Source organism: Macrobrachium rosenbergii, chromosome 41 (assembly GCF_040412425.1).
Source record: "Macrobrachium rosenbergii isolate ZJJX-2024 chromosome 41, ASM4041242v1, whole genome shotgun sequence".
In the NCBI taxonomy this organism is placed as follows: domain Eukaryota; kingdom Metazoa; phylum Arthropoda; class Malacostraca; order Decapoda; family Palaemonidae; genus Macrobrachium; species Macrobrachium rosenbergii.
In genome coordinates, this window is record NC_089781.1 from 51,312,367 (window position 1) to 51,334,081 (window position 21,715).

Sequence of the window (21,715 nt, forward strand, 5' to 3'; positions counted from 1 at the left end):
TGGTATAATGTTTTATTTTAATTTTACTTTATAACTCAATGAATTTTCATTAGAAGCTACAGAAAATAAGGAAATACGAAAAGAAAATAATTCTATTTACAGTATGTTAAGATTAGAGTACTGAAACCATATTTGTTCATCTCCAAAACCTAAAAAGTCATTACTCAAATTGTTATCACGAAAATCACTACAGTAGGCTACTGCTGTCGCCAGTGCTGCTTGGGTCAGAGGTGTGACTCCTTATGCAAAACGTTGTCCTCTGTGCCATCGAGGCCATTGCTAATGCGACGTTTCTTGAAAGACCTGCCTAACTATATTTGTATTTGTAATATTTAATGACTAATCATTCTCAAGAAAGAAAAATGGGAACCACTTATAGGAGGGCGTTTGGATTTCAATCATGGTACCTAGTGAAATATACAGTATATTGATATCTAGCTAAGGGTAACCAACGGATAAAATAGAAACGACGAGTTGCTTTTTCAAATTGCAACTATGATTCCAGTAAAGGTTACAGGGGAATGAATGACAGGCTTTTTACTTCTGCGGCATTTTTGCTTGACTTGTTTCTTTACATATAACTTCAACAGTTGTTTCCCAATATACTGTATGTATTCACGTAATTTAGAGGATAGCCATTGTTTTTTACAAGTGACCCTAGACATTCCCATTCTTCATGAAAATCCAAAAGCACTAGAACAATCTTGTAAGCTCTGGTCACTAATGTAAATAAAAAATTCATATTATAGCAGACTGAAATTTGGACATAAGACCCCTGAAAATGCGTGCTCTAAAGACTGAAGTGTGAAATTTATTAGTAGGATTTTTTACCTGAATATCTAGGAAAGTAAGAGTATGACTGTCTTCTTATTGTATAATGAATTCAGTCCAACATGACTTATAAATGACAGTGTAGAGGCTGTGATGCCACTCACGCTGGAAAAACTCCCAGGTCAGCTTAGATGAAATGGTTTGAACACTCGGTAAGTCTGCGTACAGGCAATTGTATTTCAAGACCTAGTTATGGCACAATTAGAGAACACAGCGAGGAGGCCTGTCACCCTTTACATATTCAAGATTTTTCTGTTCTAACTACTGCACAGTTTGCTGCAGACCTCGACATTTTAGAACTATTACATTCCTACAAAGTCAAATCTTCATTGGCTGGAAATGTGGTGGTACTTCGCTCTCATGTTTTTAGTCTGTAAGTCACTGGTGTGTACATTGATTGGTGTATTCAGTATGCCCTTGCACCTTCCATTTCAATTCTAAGTTAATTTTAATTCTATTTTATTTTTAATGTAATTTTATATCCTTTTACTCTGTAATGTATTTGATTACAAACACGCGTGCACACACACACACACACACAAACACACACACACACATATTGCAAAAAATTCGACAGATTTTTGTGTAATAAATAAAGGTACAAGCCTTGGAATATTCGTGGCAGGATCAAATAAATGTACTGAGCACAATAACTGATCAAAAATATGAATTATGATTTGCTCCATCATTCAGTTTTGTCCTCTGGTAGACCAAGGAACAGCAGCTGATGCACCCACGTCAGCTTCCCTGTAAAGAGTGTGGTCCAGAGGTTAGAATTCAAATTTGTAAAATATTGAGTTCATTTCGGCAATTGTTATTCCCACAAAGAAACCTCAAACCTCTTTCTCATGCAACAACTCTCTTTTTCAAGAAGAATTCATATTTTCTATGACAAATAACTGAAGAACTAAATTTCATAGCAAACTACTCCCCCGTGGGCATTACTAAAGGTCCTCTGCAGCGTCCCTTCACCCCCTAGCTGCAACCCCTTTCATTCTTCTTACTGTACCTTTTTTCATGTTATCTTTCTTCCATCTTGCTATCCACCCTCTCCTAACAATTATTTCATGGTGCAACTGCGAGATTTTCCTCCTGTTGCACCTTTCAAACTTACCTACTCTCAATTTCATTTCCAGCGCTGAATGACCTCATAGGTCCCAGTGCTTGGCCTTTGCCCTAAAATCTAGATTCCATTCCATCCATCCTACAGTAAAATACTCAAGACTTTTGTCATGCAAAAAGATGTAAGATGTGTGTGCAAACCGCTCTCACATTCATTCTCAATATCCAAACTGCTCTAACATTCATTCTCAATGCCCAAACTGTTCCCACATTCATTCTCAATGCCCAGACCGCTCTAACATTCATTCTCAATCCCCAGACCGCTCTCACATTCATTCTCAATGCCCAAACTGCTCCCACATTCATTCTCAATACCCAAACTGCTCTCACATTCATTCTCAATGCCCAAACTGCTCCCACATTCATTCTCAATGCCCAAACTCACATTCATTCTCAATACCCAAACACATTCATTCTCAATACCCCAGACAATGCCCAAACTGCTAACATTCATTCTCAATGCCCAGACTCTAACATTCATTCAATGCCCACATTCATTCTCAATGCCCAAACCGCTATCACATTCATTCTCAATGCCCAGACCACTCCCACACACATTCTCAATGCCCAAACCGCTCCCACATTCATTCTCAATGCCCAAACCACTCTCACATTCATTCCCAATGCCCAAACCGCTCCCACATTCATTCTCAATGCCCAAACCTCTCTCACATTCATTCTCAATGCCCAAACCGCTCCCACATTCATTCTCAATGCCCAAACCACTCCCACATTCATTCTCAATGCCCAAACCACTCTCACATTCATTCTCAATGCCCAAACCGCTCCCACATTCATTCTCAATACCCAAACTGCACTCACATTCATTCTCAATGCCCAACCACTCCCACATTCATTCTCAATGCCCAAACTGCTCCACATTCATTCTCAATGCCCAAACTGCTCTCACATTCATTCTCAATACCCAAACCGCTCCCACATTCATTCTCAATGCCCAAACCACTTACACATTCATTCTCAATGCCCAAACAGCTCTCACATTCATTCCCAATGCCCAAACCACTCCCACATTCATTCTCAATGCCCAAACTGCTCCCACATTCATTCTCAATGCCCAAAACGCTCTCACATTCATTTTCAATGCCCAAACCACTCCTACATTCATTCTCAATGCCCAAACCAATCCCACATTTATTCTCAATGCCCAAACTGCTCTCACATTCATTCTCAATGCCCAAACCACTCCCACATTCATTCTCAATGCCCAAACCAATCCCACATTCATTCTCAATGCCCAAACTACTCTCACATTCATTCTCAATGCCCAGACCGCTCCCAAATTCATTCTCAATGTCCAAGCCGCTCTCACATTCATTCTCAATGCCCAAACCGATGCCACAGTCATTCTCAATGCCCAAACCACTCCCGCATTCACTCTCAATGCCCAAACCATTCTCACATTCATTCTCAATGCCCAAACTGCTCCCAGATTCATTCTCAATGCCCAAACCGCTCCCACATTCATTCTTAATGCCCAGACTGCTCACACGTTCATGCTCAATGCCCAAACCACTCTCACATTCATTCTCAATGCCCAAACTGCTCTCACATTCATTCTCAATGGCCAAACTGTTCCCACATTCATTCACAATGCCCAAACCGCTCCCACATTCATTCTCAATGCTCAAACTGCTCCCACATTTATTCTCAATGCCCAAACTGCTCCCACATTCATTCTCAATAAACAAAATGCTCTCACATTTATTCTCAATGCCCAAACTGCTCTCACATTCATTCTCAATGCTCAAACCGCTCTCACATTCATTCTCAATGCCCACACCGCTCCCACATTCATTCTCAATGCCCAAACTGCTCTCACATTCATTCTCAATGCCCAAACCGCTGTCACATTCATTCTCAATGCCCAAACCGCTCTCACATTCATTCTCAATGCCCAAACTGCTCCCACATTCATTCTCAATGCTCAAACCGCTCCCACATTCATTTTCAATGCCCAAACTGTTCTCACATTCATTCTCAATGCCCAAACCGCTCCCACATTCATTCTCAATGCCCAAACTGCTCTCACATTCATTCTCAATGCCCAAACAACTCCCACATTCATTCTCAATGCCCAAACCGCTCTTACATTCATTCTCAATGCAAAAACTGCTCCCACATTCATGCTCAATATCCAAACCGAACTCACATTCATTCTCAATGCCAAGACCACTCTCACATTCATTCTCAATGCCCAAACCACTATCACATTCATTCTCAATGCCCAGACTGCTCTCACATTCATTCTCATTATTCAAACTGCTCTCACATTCATTCTCAATGCCCAGACCGCTCTCAAATTCATTCTCAATGCCCAGACCACACTCACATTCATTCTCAATGCCCAGACCGCTTCCATATTCATTCTCAATGCCCAGACCGCTCTCACATTCATTCTCAATGCCCAAACCGCTCTCACATTCATTCTCAATGCCCATACCGCTCCCACATTCATTCTCAATGCCCAGACCGCTTTCACATTCATTCTCAATGCCCAGGCCCCTCCCACATTCATTCTCAATGCCCAGACCGCTCTCACATTCATTCTCAATGCCCAAACCACTCCCACATTAATTCTCAATGCCCACACCGCTCTCACATTCATTCTCAATGCCCAAACCACACCCACATTCATTCTCAATGCCCAAACTGCTCCCACATTCATTCTCAATGCCCAAACCACTCTCACATTCATTTTCAATGCCCAAACCACTCCCACATTCATTCTCAATGCCCAAACCAATCCCACATTTATTCTCAATGCCCAAACTGCTCTCACATTCATTCTCAATGCCCAAACCACTACCACATTCATTTTCAATGCCAAAACTGCTCTCACATTCATTTTCAATGCCCAAACCACTACCACATTCATTCTCAATGCCCAAACCAATCACATTTATTCTCAATGCCCAAACTGCTCTCATATTCATTCTCAATGCCCAAACCACTCCCACATTCATTCTCAATGCCCAAACCAATCCCACATTCATTCTCAATGCCTAAACGACTCTCACATTCATTCCCAATGCCCAAACCGCTCCCAAATTCATTCTCAATGCCCAAACCGCTCCCACATTCATTCTCAATGCCCAAACCACTCCCTCAATCACTCTCAATGCCCAAATCACTCTCACATTCATTCTCAATGCCCAAACTGCGCCCAGATTCATTCTCAATGCCCAAACCGCCCCCACATTCATTCTCAATGCCCAGACTGCTCCCACATTCATTCTGAATAAACAAAATGCTCTCAGATTCATTCTCAATGCCCAAACTGCTCTCACATTCATTCTCAATGCCCAAACGGCTCCCACATTCATTCACAATTCCCAAACTGTTCTCACATTCGTTCTCAATGCCCAAACTGCTCCCACATTCATTCTCAATGCCCAAACTGCTCCCACATTCCCTCTCAATCCCCAAACCACTCTCACATTCATTCTCAATGCTAAAACCGCTCACACATTCATTCTCAATGCCTAAACCACTCCCACATTCATTCTCAATGCCCAAACCGCTCTCACATTAATTATCAATGTAAAAACTGCTCCCACATTCATGCTCAATATCCAAACCGATCTCACATTTATTCTCAATGCTCAAATGCGCTCTCACATTCATTCTCAATGCCCAAACCACTATCACATTCTCAATGCCCAGACTGCTCTCACATTCATTCTCAATATTAAAACTGCTCTCACATTCATTCTCAATGCCCAGACCGCTCTCAAATTCATTCTCAATGGCCAGACCACTCTCAAATTCATTCTCAATGCCCAGACCGCTCCCACATTCGTTCTCAATGCCCAAACCGCTCTCACATTCATTTATAATGCCCAGACCGCTCCCACATTCATTCTCAATGCCCAAACCGCTCTCACATTCATTCTCAATGCCCAAACCACTCCCACATTCATTCTCAATACCCAATCTGCTCTCACATTCATTTTCAATGCCCAGACCCCTCCCACATTCATTCTCCAACTCTCACATTCATTCTCATTCATTCTCATTCATTCTCAATGCCCAAACCAATCCACATTCATTCTCAATGCCCAAACTGCTCTCACATTCATTTTCAATGCCCAGACCAATTCATTCTCAATGCCCAAACTGCTCTCACATTCATTCTCAATGCCCAAACTGCTCCACATTCATTCTCAATGCCCAAACCATTCTCCCAAACAAACTGCTCTCACATTCATTCTCAATGCCCAAACCATTCCCCATTCATTCTCAATGCCCAAACCAATCCCACATTCATTCTCAATGCCAAAACTACTCTCATTCATTCATGCCCAAACTCTCAATTCCCAAACCAATTCATTCTCAATGCCCAAACTCTGCATTCATTCTCAATGCCCAAACCACTTCATTCATTCTCAATGCCCAAACCACTCTCACATTCATTCTCAATGCCCAAACTACTCTCACATTCATTCTCAATGCCCAAACTGCTCCCAAATTCATTCTCAATGCCCAAACTCCTCACATTCATTCTCAATGCCCAAACTGATCCCACATTCATTCTCAATGCCCAAACCACTCTCTCATTCATTTCATTCTCAATGCCCAAACTGCTCCCACATTCATTCTCAATGCCCAAAAATTCATTCTCAATCCCAAACTGCTCCTCACATTCATTCTCAATGCCCAAACTGCTCTCACATCATTCATTCTCAATGCCCAAACCATTCTCACATTCATTCTCAATGCCCAAACTGCTCCTCACATTCATTCTCAATGCCCAAACTGCTCTCACATTCATTCTCAATTACATTAATTCTCAATGCCCAAACTGCTCTCCACATTCATTCTCAATGCCCAAACTGCTCTCACATTCATTCTCAATGCCCAAACTGCTCCCACATTTCATTCTTGCCCAAACTGCTCACATTCATTCTCAATGCCCAAACTGCTCTCACATTCATTCTCAATGCCCAAAACTCTAACATTCATTCTCTCTCACATTCATTCTCAATGCCCAAACCACTATCATTTCATTCAATGCCCAGACTGCTCCCACATTCATTCTCATGCCCAAACTGCTCTCACATTCATTCTCAATGCCCAAACCACTCTCACATTCATTCTCAATGCCCAAACTGCTCCCACATTCATTCTCAATGCCCAAACCGCTCTCACATTCATTCTCAATGCCCAAACCGCTCTCACATTCATTCTCAATGCCCAAACTGCTCTCACATTCATTCTCAATGCCCAAACCAATCCTACATTTATTCTCAATTCCCAAACTGCTCTCACATTCATTCTCAATGCCCAGACCACTCCCACATTCATTCTCAATGCCCAAACTGCTCCACATTCATTCTCAATGCCCAAACCACTCCACATTCATTCTCAATGCCCAAACTGCTCCCACATTTCATGCCCAAACTGCCCACATTCCCAAACCACTCCACATTCATTCTCAATGCCCAAACTGCTCCCACATTCATTCTCAATGCTCTCACATTCATTCTCAATGCCCAAACTGCTCCCACATTCATTCTCAATGCCCACTCTAAACTGCTCCCATTCATTCTCAATGCCCAAAACTGCTCCCACATTCATTCTCAATGCCCAAACTGCTCCACATTCATTCTCAATGCCCAAACTGCTCTCACATTCATTCTCAATGCCCAAACCACTCCCACATTCATTCTCAATGCCCAAACTGTTTCCCACATTCATTCTCAATGCCCAAATGCCCCTGCTCACATTCATTCTCAATGCCCATTCAATGCCCAAACTGCTCCCATTCATTCATTCTCAATGCCCAAAACTCCCACATTCATTCTTGCCCTCAAACACTCCACATTCATTCTCAATGCCCAAACCTGCTCCCCATTCATTCTCAATGCCCAAACTGCTCTCACATTCATTCTCAATGCCCAAACCACTCCCACATTCATTCTCCAATTCTCAAACCAATCCCCATTCATTCTCAATGCCCAAACCACTCTCACATTCATTCTCAATGCCCAAACTGCTCCCACATTCATTCTCAATTCATCCCACATTCATTCTCAATGCCCAAACTGCTCCCATTCATTCTCAGATTCTCAATGCTCTCACATTCATTCTCAATGCCTCAAACGGACATTCTCTCCCACATTCACCAAACTGCTCTGCCCAAACCATTCATTCTCAATGCCCAAACTGCTCTCACATTCATTCTCAATGCCCAAACTGTTCTCCACATTCATTCTCAATGCCCAAACCACTCTCATTCATTCTCAATGCCCAAACTGCTCTCACATTCATTCTCAATGCCCAAACCGCTCCCATCAATTCATTCTCAATGCCCAAACCTCTCTCATTCATTCTCAATTCTCACATTCATTCTCAATGCTCCCATTCATTCTCAATGCCCAAACTGCTCTCACATTCATTCTCAATGCCCAAACTGCTCCCACATTCATTCTCAATGCCCAAACTGCTCCACATTCATTCTCAATGCCCAAAACTCACATTCATTCTCAATGCCCAAACTGCTCCCACATTCATTCTCAATGCCCAAACTGCTCTATGATTACATTCATTCTCAATGCCCAAACTGCTCTCACATTCATTCTCATTCATTCATGCCCAAAACCACTCTCACATTCATTCTCAATGCCCAAACTGCTCACATTCATTCATTCTCATTCTCAATGCCCAAACTGCTCCACATTCATTCTCAATGCCCAAACCTCTCATTCATTCTCAATGCCCAAAACCACTCCCACATTCATTCTCAACATTCATTCTCATGCCCAAACGCTCTCACATTCATTCTCAATGCCCAAACCACTCTCACATTCATTCTCAATCCCCAAACTGCTCCCACATTCATTCTCAATGCCCAAACTGCTCTCACATTCATTCTCAATGCCCAAACCACTCCATTCATTCTCAAGTGCCAAACTGCTCTCATTCATTCTCAATGCCCAAACCAATCCCACATTCATTCTCAATGCCCAAACTGCTCCACATTCATTCTCAATGCCCAAACCACTCTCACATTCATTCTCAATGCCCAAAATTCACATTCATTCTCAATGCCCAAACCAATTCATTCACATTCATTCTCAATGCCCAAACCGCTCTCACATTCATTCTCAATGCCCAAAAAATTCTCAATGGCCAAACTGTTTCCCATTCATTCTCAATGCCCAAACCACTCCAATGCCCAAAACCTCCTCACATTCATTCTCGCCCAAACTGCTCCCATTCATTCTCAATGCCCAAACCTGCTCTCACATTCATTCTCAATGCTCTAACATTCATTCTCAATGCCCAAACGCTACACATTCATTCTCAACCAAACTGCTCTCACATTCATTCTCAATGCCCAAACTGCTCCCACATTCATTCTCAATGCCCAAACTGCTCTCACATTCATTCTCAATGCCCAAACTGCTCCCACATTCATTCTCAATGCCCAAACCGCTCTCACATTCATTCTCAATGCCCAAACTGCTCTCACATTCATTCTCAATGCCCAAACCAATCCACATTCATTCTCAATGCCCAAACCATTCATTTTCTCAATGCCCAAACTGCTCCCACATTCATTCTCAATGCCCAAACTGCTCTCACATTCATTCTCAATGCCCAAACTGCTCACATTCATTTTCATGCCCAAACTGCTCCACATTCATTCTCAATGCCCAAACTGTTTCTCACATTTATTCTCAACAAACTGCTCCTCACATTCATTCTCAATGCCCAAACCCTCCCCATTCATTCTCAATGCCCAAAGCTCTCACATTCCTCTGCCCACATTCATTCTCAATGCCCAAACCACTCCCACATTCATTCTCAATGCCCAAACCGCTCTCATTCATTCTCAATGCCCAAACCACTCTCACATTCATTCTCAATGCCCAAACACTCCCACATTCATTCTCAATACTGCTCCCACATTCATTCTCAATTCATTCATTCTCAATGCCCAAACTGCTCCATTCATTCTCAATGCCCAAACTGTCCACATTCATTTCAATGCTCAACTGCTCCCACATTCATTCTGCCCCTCTCACATTCATTCTCAATGCTCAAACCACTCCCATTCATTCTCAATGCCCAAACCAATCCCACATTCATTCTCAATGCCCAAACTGCTCTCACATTCATTCTCAATGCCCAAACCACTCCCACATTCATTTTCAATGCTCCAAATTTGCTCTCACATTTCATTTTTCAATGCCCAAACCACTCTCACATTCATTCTCAATGCCCAAACCAATTCATTCTCATTTCTCACATTCATTCAATGCCCAAACTGCTCCCACATTCATTCTCAATGCCCAAACCGCTCCCATTCCACATTCATTCATTCTCTCAATCCCACATTCATTCTCAATGCCCAAACCACTCTCACATTCATTCATTCTCAATGCTCAAACGATTCATTCTCAATGGCCAAACATTCATTCTCAATGCCCAAACTGCTCCCACATTCATTCTCAATGCCCAAACTGCTCCCACATTCATTCTCAATGCCCAACCACTCTCACATTCATTCTCAATGCCTAAATGCCCTCATTCATTCCTCAATGCCCAAACCACTCTCACATTCATTCTCAATGCCCAAACTGCTCCACATTCATTCTCAATGCCCAAACCGCCCACATTCATTCTCAATGCCCAAACTGCTCCACATTCATTCTCAATCAAACTGGATAAATTCTCAAAAACCACTCTCACATTCATTCTCAATGCCCAAACTGCTCTCACATTCATTCTCAATGCCCAAACGGCTCATTCATTCTCATTGCCCAAACGCTCTCTCATTCATTCCCAATGCCCAAACTGCTCTCAAACATTCATTCTCAATGCCCAAACCACTCCACATTCATTCTCAATGCCCAAACCGCTCCCACATTCATTCTCAATGCCCAAACTGCTCTCACATTCATTCTCAATGCCCAAACCCTCCCACATTCATTCTCAATGCCAAACTCACATTCATTCTCATGCCCAAACCACTCTCATTCATTCTCAAAGTCAACATTCGCTGCCCAAACCATCACACATTCCATTCTCTCAATGCCCAAACCATTCTCACATTCATTCTCAATGCCCACATTCATTCTCAATGCCCAAACCGCTCTCACATTCATTCTCAATGCCCAAACTGCTCCCACATTCATTCTCAATGCCCAATCACATTCATTCTCAATGCCCAAACGCTCCACATTCATTCTCAATGCTAAACGGACTCCCCACATTCATTCTCAATGCCCAAACCGCTCTCACATTCATTCTCAATGCCCAAACTGCTCTCATTCATTCATTCTCAATGCCCAAACCACATTCATTCTCAATGCCTAAACTACTCCCCACATTCATTCTCAATGCCCAAACTGCTCTCACATTCATTCTCAATGCCCAAACCGCTCCCACATTCATTCTCAATGCCAAACTGCTCTCACATTCATTCTCAATGCCCAAACTGCTCCCACATTCTCTCAAACCACTCCCACATTCATTCTCAATGCCCAAACCATTCTCACATTCATTCTCAATGCCCAAACTGCTCCCACATTCATTCTCAATGCCCAAACTGGCTCCCACATTCATTCTCAATGCCCAAACCAATCCCATTTCAACTCAATGCTCCAAACATTCATTCATTCTCAATGCCCAAACCACTCCAAATTCATTCTCAATGCCCAAACTGCTCTCACATTCATTCTCAATGCCAAAGACTCTCTCACATTCATTCTCAATGCCCAAACACTCTCTGCATTCATTCGTTCTCAATCAAACCATTCTCATTCATTCTCAATGCCCAAACTGCTCTCACATTCATTCTCAATGCCCAAACCACTCACATTCATTCCCAATGCCCAAACTGCTCTCATTCATTCTCAATGCCTCAAACTGCCCAAACTCACATTCATTCTCAATGCCCAAACTGTTCATTCATTCTCAATGCCCAAACCGCTCTCACATTCATTCTCAATGCCCAAACTGCTCTCATTCATTCTCAATGCCCAAACTGCTCTCACATTCATTCTCCTCCCACATTCATTCTCAATGCCCAAACTGCTCTCACATTCATTCTTCTCCCAATGCCCAAACTGCTCTCATTCATTCTCAATGCCCAAACTGCTCCCACATTCATTCTCAATCCAAAGTTATTTGGTTTCACATTCATTCTCCAATCCCACATTCATTCTCAATGCTCGACATTCATTCTCAATGCCCAAAACATTCATTCTCTCCCACATTCATTCTCAATGCCCAAACTGCTCACATTCATTCTCAATGCCCAAACTGCTCCCACATTCATTCTCAATGCCCAAACTGCTCCCACATTTCATTCTCAATGCCCAAACTGCTCTCATTCATTCTCAATTTCTCACATTCATTCTCAATGCCCAAACCAATCCCACATTCATTCTCAATGCCCAAACCACTCCACATTCATTCTCAATGCCCAAACTGCTCTCACATTCATTCTCAATGCCCAAACTGCTCCCACATTCATTCTCAATGCCCAAACCACTCCCTCAACATTCAATTCTCAATTCCCAAACTGCTCTCACATTCATTCTCAATGCCCAAACCACTCCCACATTCATTCTCAATGCCCAAAACCACTCCCACATTCATTCTCAAATAAACAAAGCTCCTCTCACACATTCATTCTCAATGCCAAACCTCTCACATTCATTCTCAATGCCCAAACTGCTCCCACATTCATTCTGCCCAAACTGCTTCCACATTCATTCTCAATGCCCAAACCTCTCCCAAACATTCATTCTCAATGCCCAAAACTCTCACATTTATTCTCAATGCCCAAACTGCTCACATTCATTCTCAATGCCCAAACCACTCCCACATTCATTTCAATGCCAAAACCCTCTCACATTTCATTCTCAATGCCCAAACCGATCTCACATTCATTCTCAATGCCCAAACTGCTCTCACGTGCCCAAACACACATTCATTCTCAATGCCCAAACTGCTCCACATTCATTCTCAATGCCTAAACCGCTCACATTCATTCTCAATCACTCTCATTCATTCTCAATGCCCAAACCGCTCTCGCATTCATTCTCAATGCCCAAACTGCTCCACATTCATTCTCAATGCCCAAACTGCTCTCACATTCATTCTCAATGCCCAAACTGCTCTCACATTCATTCTCAATGCCCAAACCCCACATTCATTCTCCAAACCCAGACTGCTCCTCACATTCATTCTCAATAAACAAACTGCTCACATTTCATTCTCAATGCCCAAACTGCTCTCACATTTCATTCTCTCAATGCCCCAAACTGCTCCCACATTCATTCTCAATGCCCAAACTGCCCAATTCATTCTCAGTACAAAACTGCTCTCATTCATTCTCAATCTCCCACATTCATTCTCAATGCCCACATTAAGTAAAAACTCCCATTCATGCTCAATATCCAAAATTTACATTTATTCTCAATTCCAAACTGCTCCCCACATTCATTCTCAATGCCCAAACCAATCATCATTCTCAGTCCCATTCATTCTCAAACTGCTGCAAACTGCTCAAATTCGTTCCACACTTACTCATCATTCTCAGTGTCCAAACTGCCCAAACCGCTCCACATTCATTTCTCAATGCCCAAACTGCTCTGCCCAAACCACTCTCATTCTCAATGCAAAAAAACATTCTGCTCTCATTCATTTTCAATCTCAACTCTCCCTCAAACCTCCACACTGCCTCACATTCATTTCTCAATGCCCAGACTGCTCCCATTCATTCTCCACTGGCTCTCACATTCATTCTCAATGCCCAATCCGCTCCCACATTCATTCTCAATGCCCAAACCCAAACTGCTCTCAAGTTAATTCTCAATTCCCAAACTCCCACATTCCTCTCTCACATTCATTTTTCAATGCCCAAACCCAGACTCAATGCTCTCACATTCATTCTCAATGCCCAAACTGCTCCCACATTCATTCTCAATGGCCAAACTGTTCTCCACATTCATTCTCTCAAACTGCTCCCCAAACTGCAAACTCCTACATTCATTCTCAATGCCCAGACATTTCTCTAACATTCATTCTCAATGCCCACATCGCTCTCACATTCATTCTCAATGCCCAAACCCGCCAAGCTATCACATTCATTCTCAATGCCCAGACCACTCCCATTCATTCTCAATGCCCAAACCGCTCCACATTCATTCTCAATGCCCAAACCACTCCAAACCGCTCCATTTACCGTTCATTCATTCTCAATGCCCAAACCACTCCCACATTTCATTCTCAATGCCCAAACTGCTCTCACATTCATTCTCAATGCCCAAACCGCTCCCACATTCATTCTCAATGCCCAAACCGCTCCCACATTCATTTCTCCAATGCCCAAGCCGCTCCACATTCATTCTCAATGCCTAAAACCAAATCATTCATTCTCAATGCCCAAACCATTTCCCATTCATTCTCAATGCCCAAACTCTCTCATTCATTTCTCAATGCCCAACCACTCCCACATTCATTCTCACGCCCAGACCACCCAATTTCATTCCCAACTGCTCCCACATTCATTCTCAATGCCCAAACTGCTCACATTCATTTCTCAATACCCAAAAACCCGCTCATTCTCACATTCATTCTCAATGCCCAAAACCATTTTCTCAATGCCTGGTTTCATGTTTAGCATTGCTTATTTGTTTCTCTCACATTCATTCTCAATGCCCAAACCAGCTCTCACATTCATTCTCAATGCCCAAACCACTCCACATTCATTCTCAATCCCCAAACTGCTGCCCACATTCATTCTCAATTTAAAACTGCTCTCTCATTCATTTTCAATGCAAACCACTCCCACATTCATTCTCAATGCCCAAAACCAAATCCCACATTTATTCTCCAATGTACCAAACTGCTCTCATTCATTCTCAATGCCCAAACCACTCCACATTCATTCTCAATGCCCAAACCGCTCCACATTCATTCTCAATGCCCAAACCACTCCCACATTCATTCTCAATGCCCAAACCAATCCGCATTTATTCTCAATGCCATACCCAAATTCATTCTCTCAAACCACTCCCACATTCATTCGCAATGCCCAGACACATTCATTCTAAACAATGCTCTACATTCATTCTCAATGCCCAAAATCCACATTCATTCTCAATGCCCAAACCGCTCCCCATTCATTCTCAATGCCCAAACCATTCTCACATTCATTCTCATTCATTCTCAATGCCAAACTGCTCCCAGATTCATTCTCAATGCCCAAACCGCTCCACATTCATTCTCAATGCCTAAAACATTCTTCTCACAAAACGTTCATTCATTCTCAATGCCCAAAAACCATTCTCAATGTGTAAAAACTGCTCCACATTTCATTCTCAATGCCCAAACTGTCTTCATTTCTCAATGCCCAAACTGCTCCCACATTCATTCTCAATGCCCAAACCACTCCCAATTCTCAATGCCCAAACCACTCTCCATTCATTCATTCTCAATTCCTCAAACCACTCCTCACATTCATTCTCAATGCCCAAACTACCTCTCAATCATTCATTCTCACCGATTCATTTACTCAGCTGCTCAAACTGCGCCCAGATTCATTCTGCAATGCCCACATTTCAATTCTCAATGCCCAATAACAAAAATGCTCTCACATTCATTCTCAATGCCCAAACCGCTCCACATTCATTCTCAATGCCCAAACCACTCTCACATTCATTCTCGATGCCCAAACCGCTCTCACATTCATTTCTGCCCCAATCTGCTCCACATTCATTCTCCAACCAAACCACTCTCATTCATTCTCAGTCTCACATTCATTCTCAATGCCCGCTCTCTCACATTCATTCTCAATGCCCAAACTGCACTCACATTCATTCTCAATGCCCAAACCACTCCCACATTCATTCTCAATGCCCACCCCAAACTGCTCCCACATTCATTCTCAATGCCCAAACTGCTCTCATTCATTCTCAATGCCCAAACCGCTCCCACATTCATTCTCAATGCCCAAACTGCTCCACATTCATTCTCAATGCCCAAACAGCATTCATTTCATGCCCATTCCCAATTCATTCTCAATGCCCAAACTGCTCACACATTTCACTCCCACATTCAATGCCCAAACCAATCCACATTCATTCTCAATGCCCAAACGCTCTCACATTCATTTTCAATGCAAACCAATCCCTACAACCACTCCCACTGCTCTCACATTCATTCTCAATGCCCCAAACCATTCATTCTCAATGCCCAAACCACTCTCACATTCATTCTCAATGCCCAAACCACTCCTCATTCAAACTTCAAATTCATTCTCAATGCCCAAAACATTTCTCACTTTCATTCTCAAATCCCCACATTCATTCTCAATGCCCAAACTACTCCTCATTTCTCAATGCCCAAACCAATCTCCCATTCATTCTCAATGTACTCCTAGATTCATTCTCTCTCAAACCATTTCTTCGACATTCATTTCAATCAATTTTGCTCTCACATTCATTCTCAATACCCAAACCGCTCTCACATTCATTCACAATGCCAAATCTCATTCTCTCAAGTGCCAAATCCTGCTCTGACATTCATTCTCGCTCTCAAACTGCTTCATTCATTCTCAATGCCCAAACTGATCCACATTTATTTTCAATGCCCAGACTGCTCCCACATTCATTCTCAATGCCCAAACCATTCTCACATTCATTCTCAATGCCAAACTGCTCCCACATTCATTCTCAGTGTCCACTGCTCCACATTCCCTCTCAATGCCCAAACCATCTCACATTCATACTCTTAAAACTGCTCCCACAGACTGCTCAAACCACTCCCACATTCATTCTCAATGCCCAAACTTTCTCACATTCATTTCAATTCTCAGTGCCCCGCTCTCATTCATTTCTGAGTGTCCAACTGCTCTCAAGTTAATTCTCAATTCCCAAACTGCTCTTTTCATTTCTCAATGCTAAAACTATTTTCATTCAGAACAATAACTGTTCTCACATTCATTCTCAATGCCCAAACTCTCTCCACATTCATTCTCAATGCCCAAACTGCTCTCACATTCATTCTCAATGCCCAAACTGCTCTACATTCATTCTCAATGCCCAGACTTCTAACATTCTGCCTCTCACATTCATTCTCAATGCCCAAACCGCATCATTCATTCTCAGTTTCTCATTCATTCTTAATGCCCAAACCACTCCATTACAATGCCCAAACCGCTCCCACATTCATTCTCAATGCCCAAACCTCTCTCACATTCATTGCCCTCAATGCCCAAACCGCTCCCCACATTCATTCTCAATGCCCAAACCACTCCACATTCATTCATGCCCAAACTGCTCCCACCCAATGCCCAAACTCACATTCATTCTCAATGCCCCAAAACTGCAAATGCTCCAAATCGCTCCCACATTCATTCTCTGCCCAAACCACTCACATTCATTCTCAATGCCCAAACCACATTCATTCTCTGCTCCCACATTCACATTCCATTCTCAATGCCCAAACTGCCACATTCATTCTCAATGCCCAAACCACTCTCACATTCATTCTCCAATGCCCAAACAGCTCATTCATTCTCAATGCCCAAACCACTCCCACATTCATTCTCAATCCCCAAACTGCTCCCACATTCATTCCCAATGCCCCAAAAATTCTTCATTCATTTTCAATGCTGACCACTCCCAAACCATTCTCAATGCCCAAAACTAATCCCACATTTATTCTCAATGCCCAAACTGCTCATTCATTCTCAATGCCCAAACCAATCCCCATTCATTCTCAATGCCCAAACCAATCCCACATTCATTCTCAATGCCCAAACTACTCTCACATTCATTCTCAATGCCCAGACCGCTCCCAAATTCATTCTCAAAGTCCAAGCCGCTCTCACATTCATTCTCAATGCCCAAACCGATCCCACATTCATTTGCAATGCCCAAACCACTCCTGCATTCACTCTCAATGCCCAAACCATTCTCACATTCATTCTCAATGCCCAAACTGCTCCCAGATTCATTCTCAATGCCCAAACCGCTCCCACATTCATTCTTAATGCCCAGACTGCTCACACGTTCATGCTCAATGCCCAAACTGCATCTCACATTCATTCCTGAATGCCAACTCTCACATTCATTCTCAATGCCCAAACTGTTCCCACATTCATTCCTCAATGCCCAAACTGCATTCTCACATTCATTCTCATTTCGTCTCTCAAACTGCTCCCACATTTATTCTCAATGCCCAAACTCTCCACATTCATTCTCTGCCCAAAATGCTCTCACATTCATTCTCAATGCCCAAACCACTCCCATTCATTTCTGCCCAAAGCTCACATTCATTCTCGATGCTCAAACCATCTCACATTCATTCTCAATGCCCAAACTGCTCTCAATGCCCATTCATTCTCAATGCCCAACCACTCCCACATTCATTCTCAATGCCCAAACTGCTTATTCATTCTCAATGCCCAAACTGCTCACATTCATTCTCAATGCCTAAACCACTCCACATTCATTCTCAATGCCCAAACTGCTCCACATTCATTTCAATGCCCAAACTGCTCTCATTCAAGCTCCCAAACCACTCCCATTCATTCTCAATGCCCAAACTGCTCCCACATTCATTTCTCAATGCCCAAACTGCTCTCACATTCATTCTCAATGCTCAAACCACTCCCACATTCATTCTCAATGCCCAAACCAATCCCACATTTATTCTCAATGCCCAAACTGCGACATTCATTTCTCGATGCTCAAACCGCTCTCACATTCATTCTCAATGCCATTCATTCTCAACCACTCCACATTCATTCTCATTCATTCCCATTGCCCAAACCGCTCTCACATTCATTCTCAATTTGCAATTCATTCTCAAAGTCCAAAACCGCTCTCCCAAACCACTCTCTGCGTTCTCTCAATGCCCAAACCATTCACATTCATTCTCAATGCCCAAACCTGCTCCCACATTCATTCTCAATGCCCAAACCACTCCCACATTCATTCTCAATGCCCACTGCTCATTCATTCTCAATGCCCAAACTCTCACATTCATTCTCAATGCCCAAACTGCTCTCCACATTCATTCTCAATGCCCAAACCGATGTTCCCACATTCATTCTCAATGCCCCATTCATTCTCAATGCCCAAACTGCTCTCACATTCATTCTCAACAATGCCCAAACTGCTCTCACATTCATTCTCAATGCCTAAACTGCTCCACATTCATTCTCAATGCCCTAAACATTCATTCTCACATTCATTCTCAATGCCCAAACTGCTCTCACATTCATTCTCAATGCCCAAACTGCTCTGTTTCATTCTCAATGCCCAATTCATTCTCAATCATTCTCAATGCCCAAACTGCCCTCCATTCATTCTCAATGCCCAAACTGCTCCCACATTCATTCTCAATGCCCTCACCACTCCCATTCATTCTCAATGCCCAAACTGCTCTCACATTCATTCTCAATGCCCAAACTGCTCCACATTCATTCTCAATGCCAAACCGCTCCCATTCATTCTCAATGCCCAAACTGCTCCACATTCATTCTCAATGCCCAAACCACTCTCACATTCATTCTCAATGCCCAAACTGCTCACATTCATTGCCCAAATTCTCACATTCATTCTCAAACCAAACCTCCCACATTCATTCTCAATGCCAAACTGCTCACACATTCATTCTCAATGCCCAAACTGCTCCCACATTCATTCTCAATGCCCAAACCGCTCTCACATTCATTCTCAATGTCCCCAAACTCAATGCCCTCACATTCATTCTCAATGCCCAAACTGCTCTCACATTCATTCTCAATGCCCACATTCATTCTCACATTCATTCTCAATGCCCAAACCACTCCACATTCATTCTCAATGCCCAAACTGCTCCCACATTCATTCTCAATATTCAAACTGCTCCACATTCATTCTCAATGCCCAAACTGCTCTCACATTCATTCTCAATGCCCAAACTGCTCTCACATTCATTCTCAATGCCCAAACTGCTCCATTCATTCATTCTCAATGCCCAAACCTGTTCACAATTCATTTCATTCTCGATCAAACTGCTCACACATTCATTCTCAATGCCCAAACTGCATTCATTCCCAATGCCCTCACATTCATCTCAATGCCCAAACCAATCACATTTATTCTCAATGCCCAAACTCTCACATTCATTCTCAATGGCCAAACCTTCACATTCATTCTCAATGCCCAAACTCCCACATTCATTCTCAATGCCCAAACTGCTCACATTCATTCTCAATGCCCAAACTGCTCATTCATTCTCAATGCCCAAACTGCTCCACATTCATTCTCAATTCCCAAATGCCCAATTCATTCTCAATGCCCAAACCACTCCCACATTCATTCTCAAAAACTGCTCCCCATTCATTCTCACTGCTCCCACATTCATTCTCAATGCCCAAACTGCTCTCACATTCATTTTCAATGCCCAAACCACTCCACATTCATTCTCAATGCCCAAACCACTCCATTCATTCTCAATGCCCAAACCACTCTCACATTCATTCTCAATGCCCAAACTGCTCTCACATTCATTCTCAATGCCCAAACTGCTCCCACATTCATTCTCAATGCCCAAACTGCTCTCATTCATTCTCATTCATTCTCAATGCCCAAACTGCTCCACATTCATTCTCAATGCCCAAACTGCTCCACATTCATTCTCAATGCCCAAACTCACATTTCATTCTCAATGCCCAAACATTCATTCTCAATGCCCAAACTGCTCCCATTCATTCTCAATGCCCAAACCAATCTCATTCATTCAAACTCATTCAATGCCCAAACCACTCTCACATTCATTCTCAATGCCCAAACCGCTCCCACATTCATTCTCAATGCCCAAACCACTCTCACATTCATTCTCAATGCCCAGACTGCTCCACATTCATTCTCAATGCCCAAACTGCTCTCACATTCATTCTCAATGCCCAAACTGCTCCCACATTCATTCTCAATGCCCAAACCGCTCCCACATTCATTCTCAATGCCCAGACTGCTCCCACATTCATTCTCAATGCCCAAACCACTCTCACATTCATTCACAATGCCCAAACTGCTCACATTCATTCTCAATGCCCAAACTGCTCCACATTCATTCATCAATGCACTCAACATGCCCAATTCACAATTCACATTCTCATTCATTCATTCTTGCCCAAACTGCTCCACATTCATTCTCAATGCCCAGACCATTCTCACATTCATTCTCAATGCCCAAACTGCTCTCACATTCATTCTCAATGCCCAAACTGCTCCCCATTCATTTTATTCTCAATTGCCTAAACCAAACTCCACATTCATTCTCAATGCCTAATGCCCAAACTCTCACATTCATTCTCTCAATGCTCTCACATTCATTCTCATGCACAAACCCAGAGCTCCCACATTCATTCTCAATGCCCAAAACCGCTCTCACATTCATTCTCAATGCCCAAACTGCTCATTCTGCTCAATACAAATCTCATTCTTAATGCCCAAACTGCTCTCACATTCATTCTCAATGCCCAAACTGCTCCCACATTTATTCTCAATGCCCAAACTGTTCTCACATTCATTCTCAATGCCCAAACCACTCCCACATTCATTCTCAATGCCCAAACCAATCCCACATTCATTCTCAATGCCCAAACTACTCTCACATTCATTCTCAATGCCCAAACCGCTCCATTCATTCTCAATTACTCCCACATTCATTCTCAATGCCCAATTCAAATTCATTCTCAAGCCGCTCTCACATTCATTCTCAATGC

At 42.7% G+C, this 21,715-nt stretch overlaps 1 protein-coding gene across 3 annotated transcripts in view; it reads right to left on the reverse strand.

Moving 5' to 3' along the window:
* The window catches only part of LOC136826861 (Y+L amino acid transporter 2-like), a 334,102-nt gene continuing 312,387 nt past the window's right edge, over positions 1-21,715 (reverse strand). For all 3 annotated transcript variants that reach the window (XM_067084355.1, XM_067084354.1, XM_067084357.1), the window contains exon 10: positions 1-1,578. In XM_067084355.1, the coding sequence (XP_066940456.1) occupies positions 1,517-1,578 (62 nt within the window). In that variant the 3' untranslated portion in view covers positions 1-1,516. The remainder of the gene's footprint in view (positions 1,579-21,715) is intronic.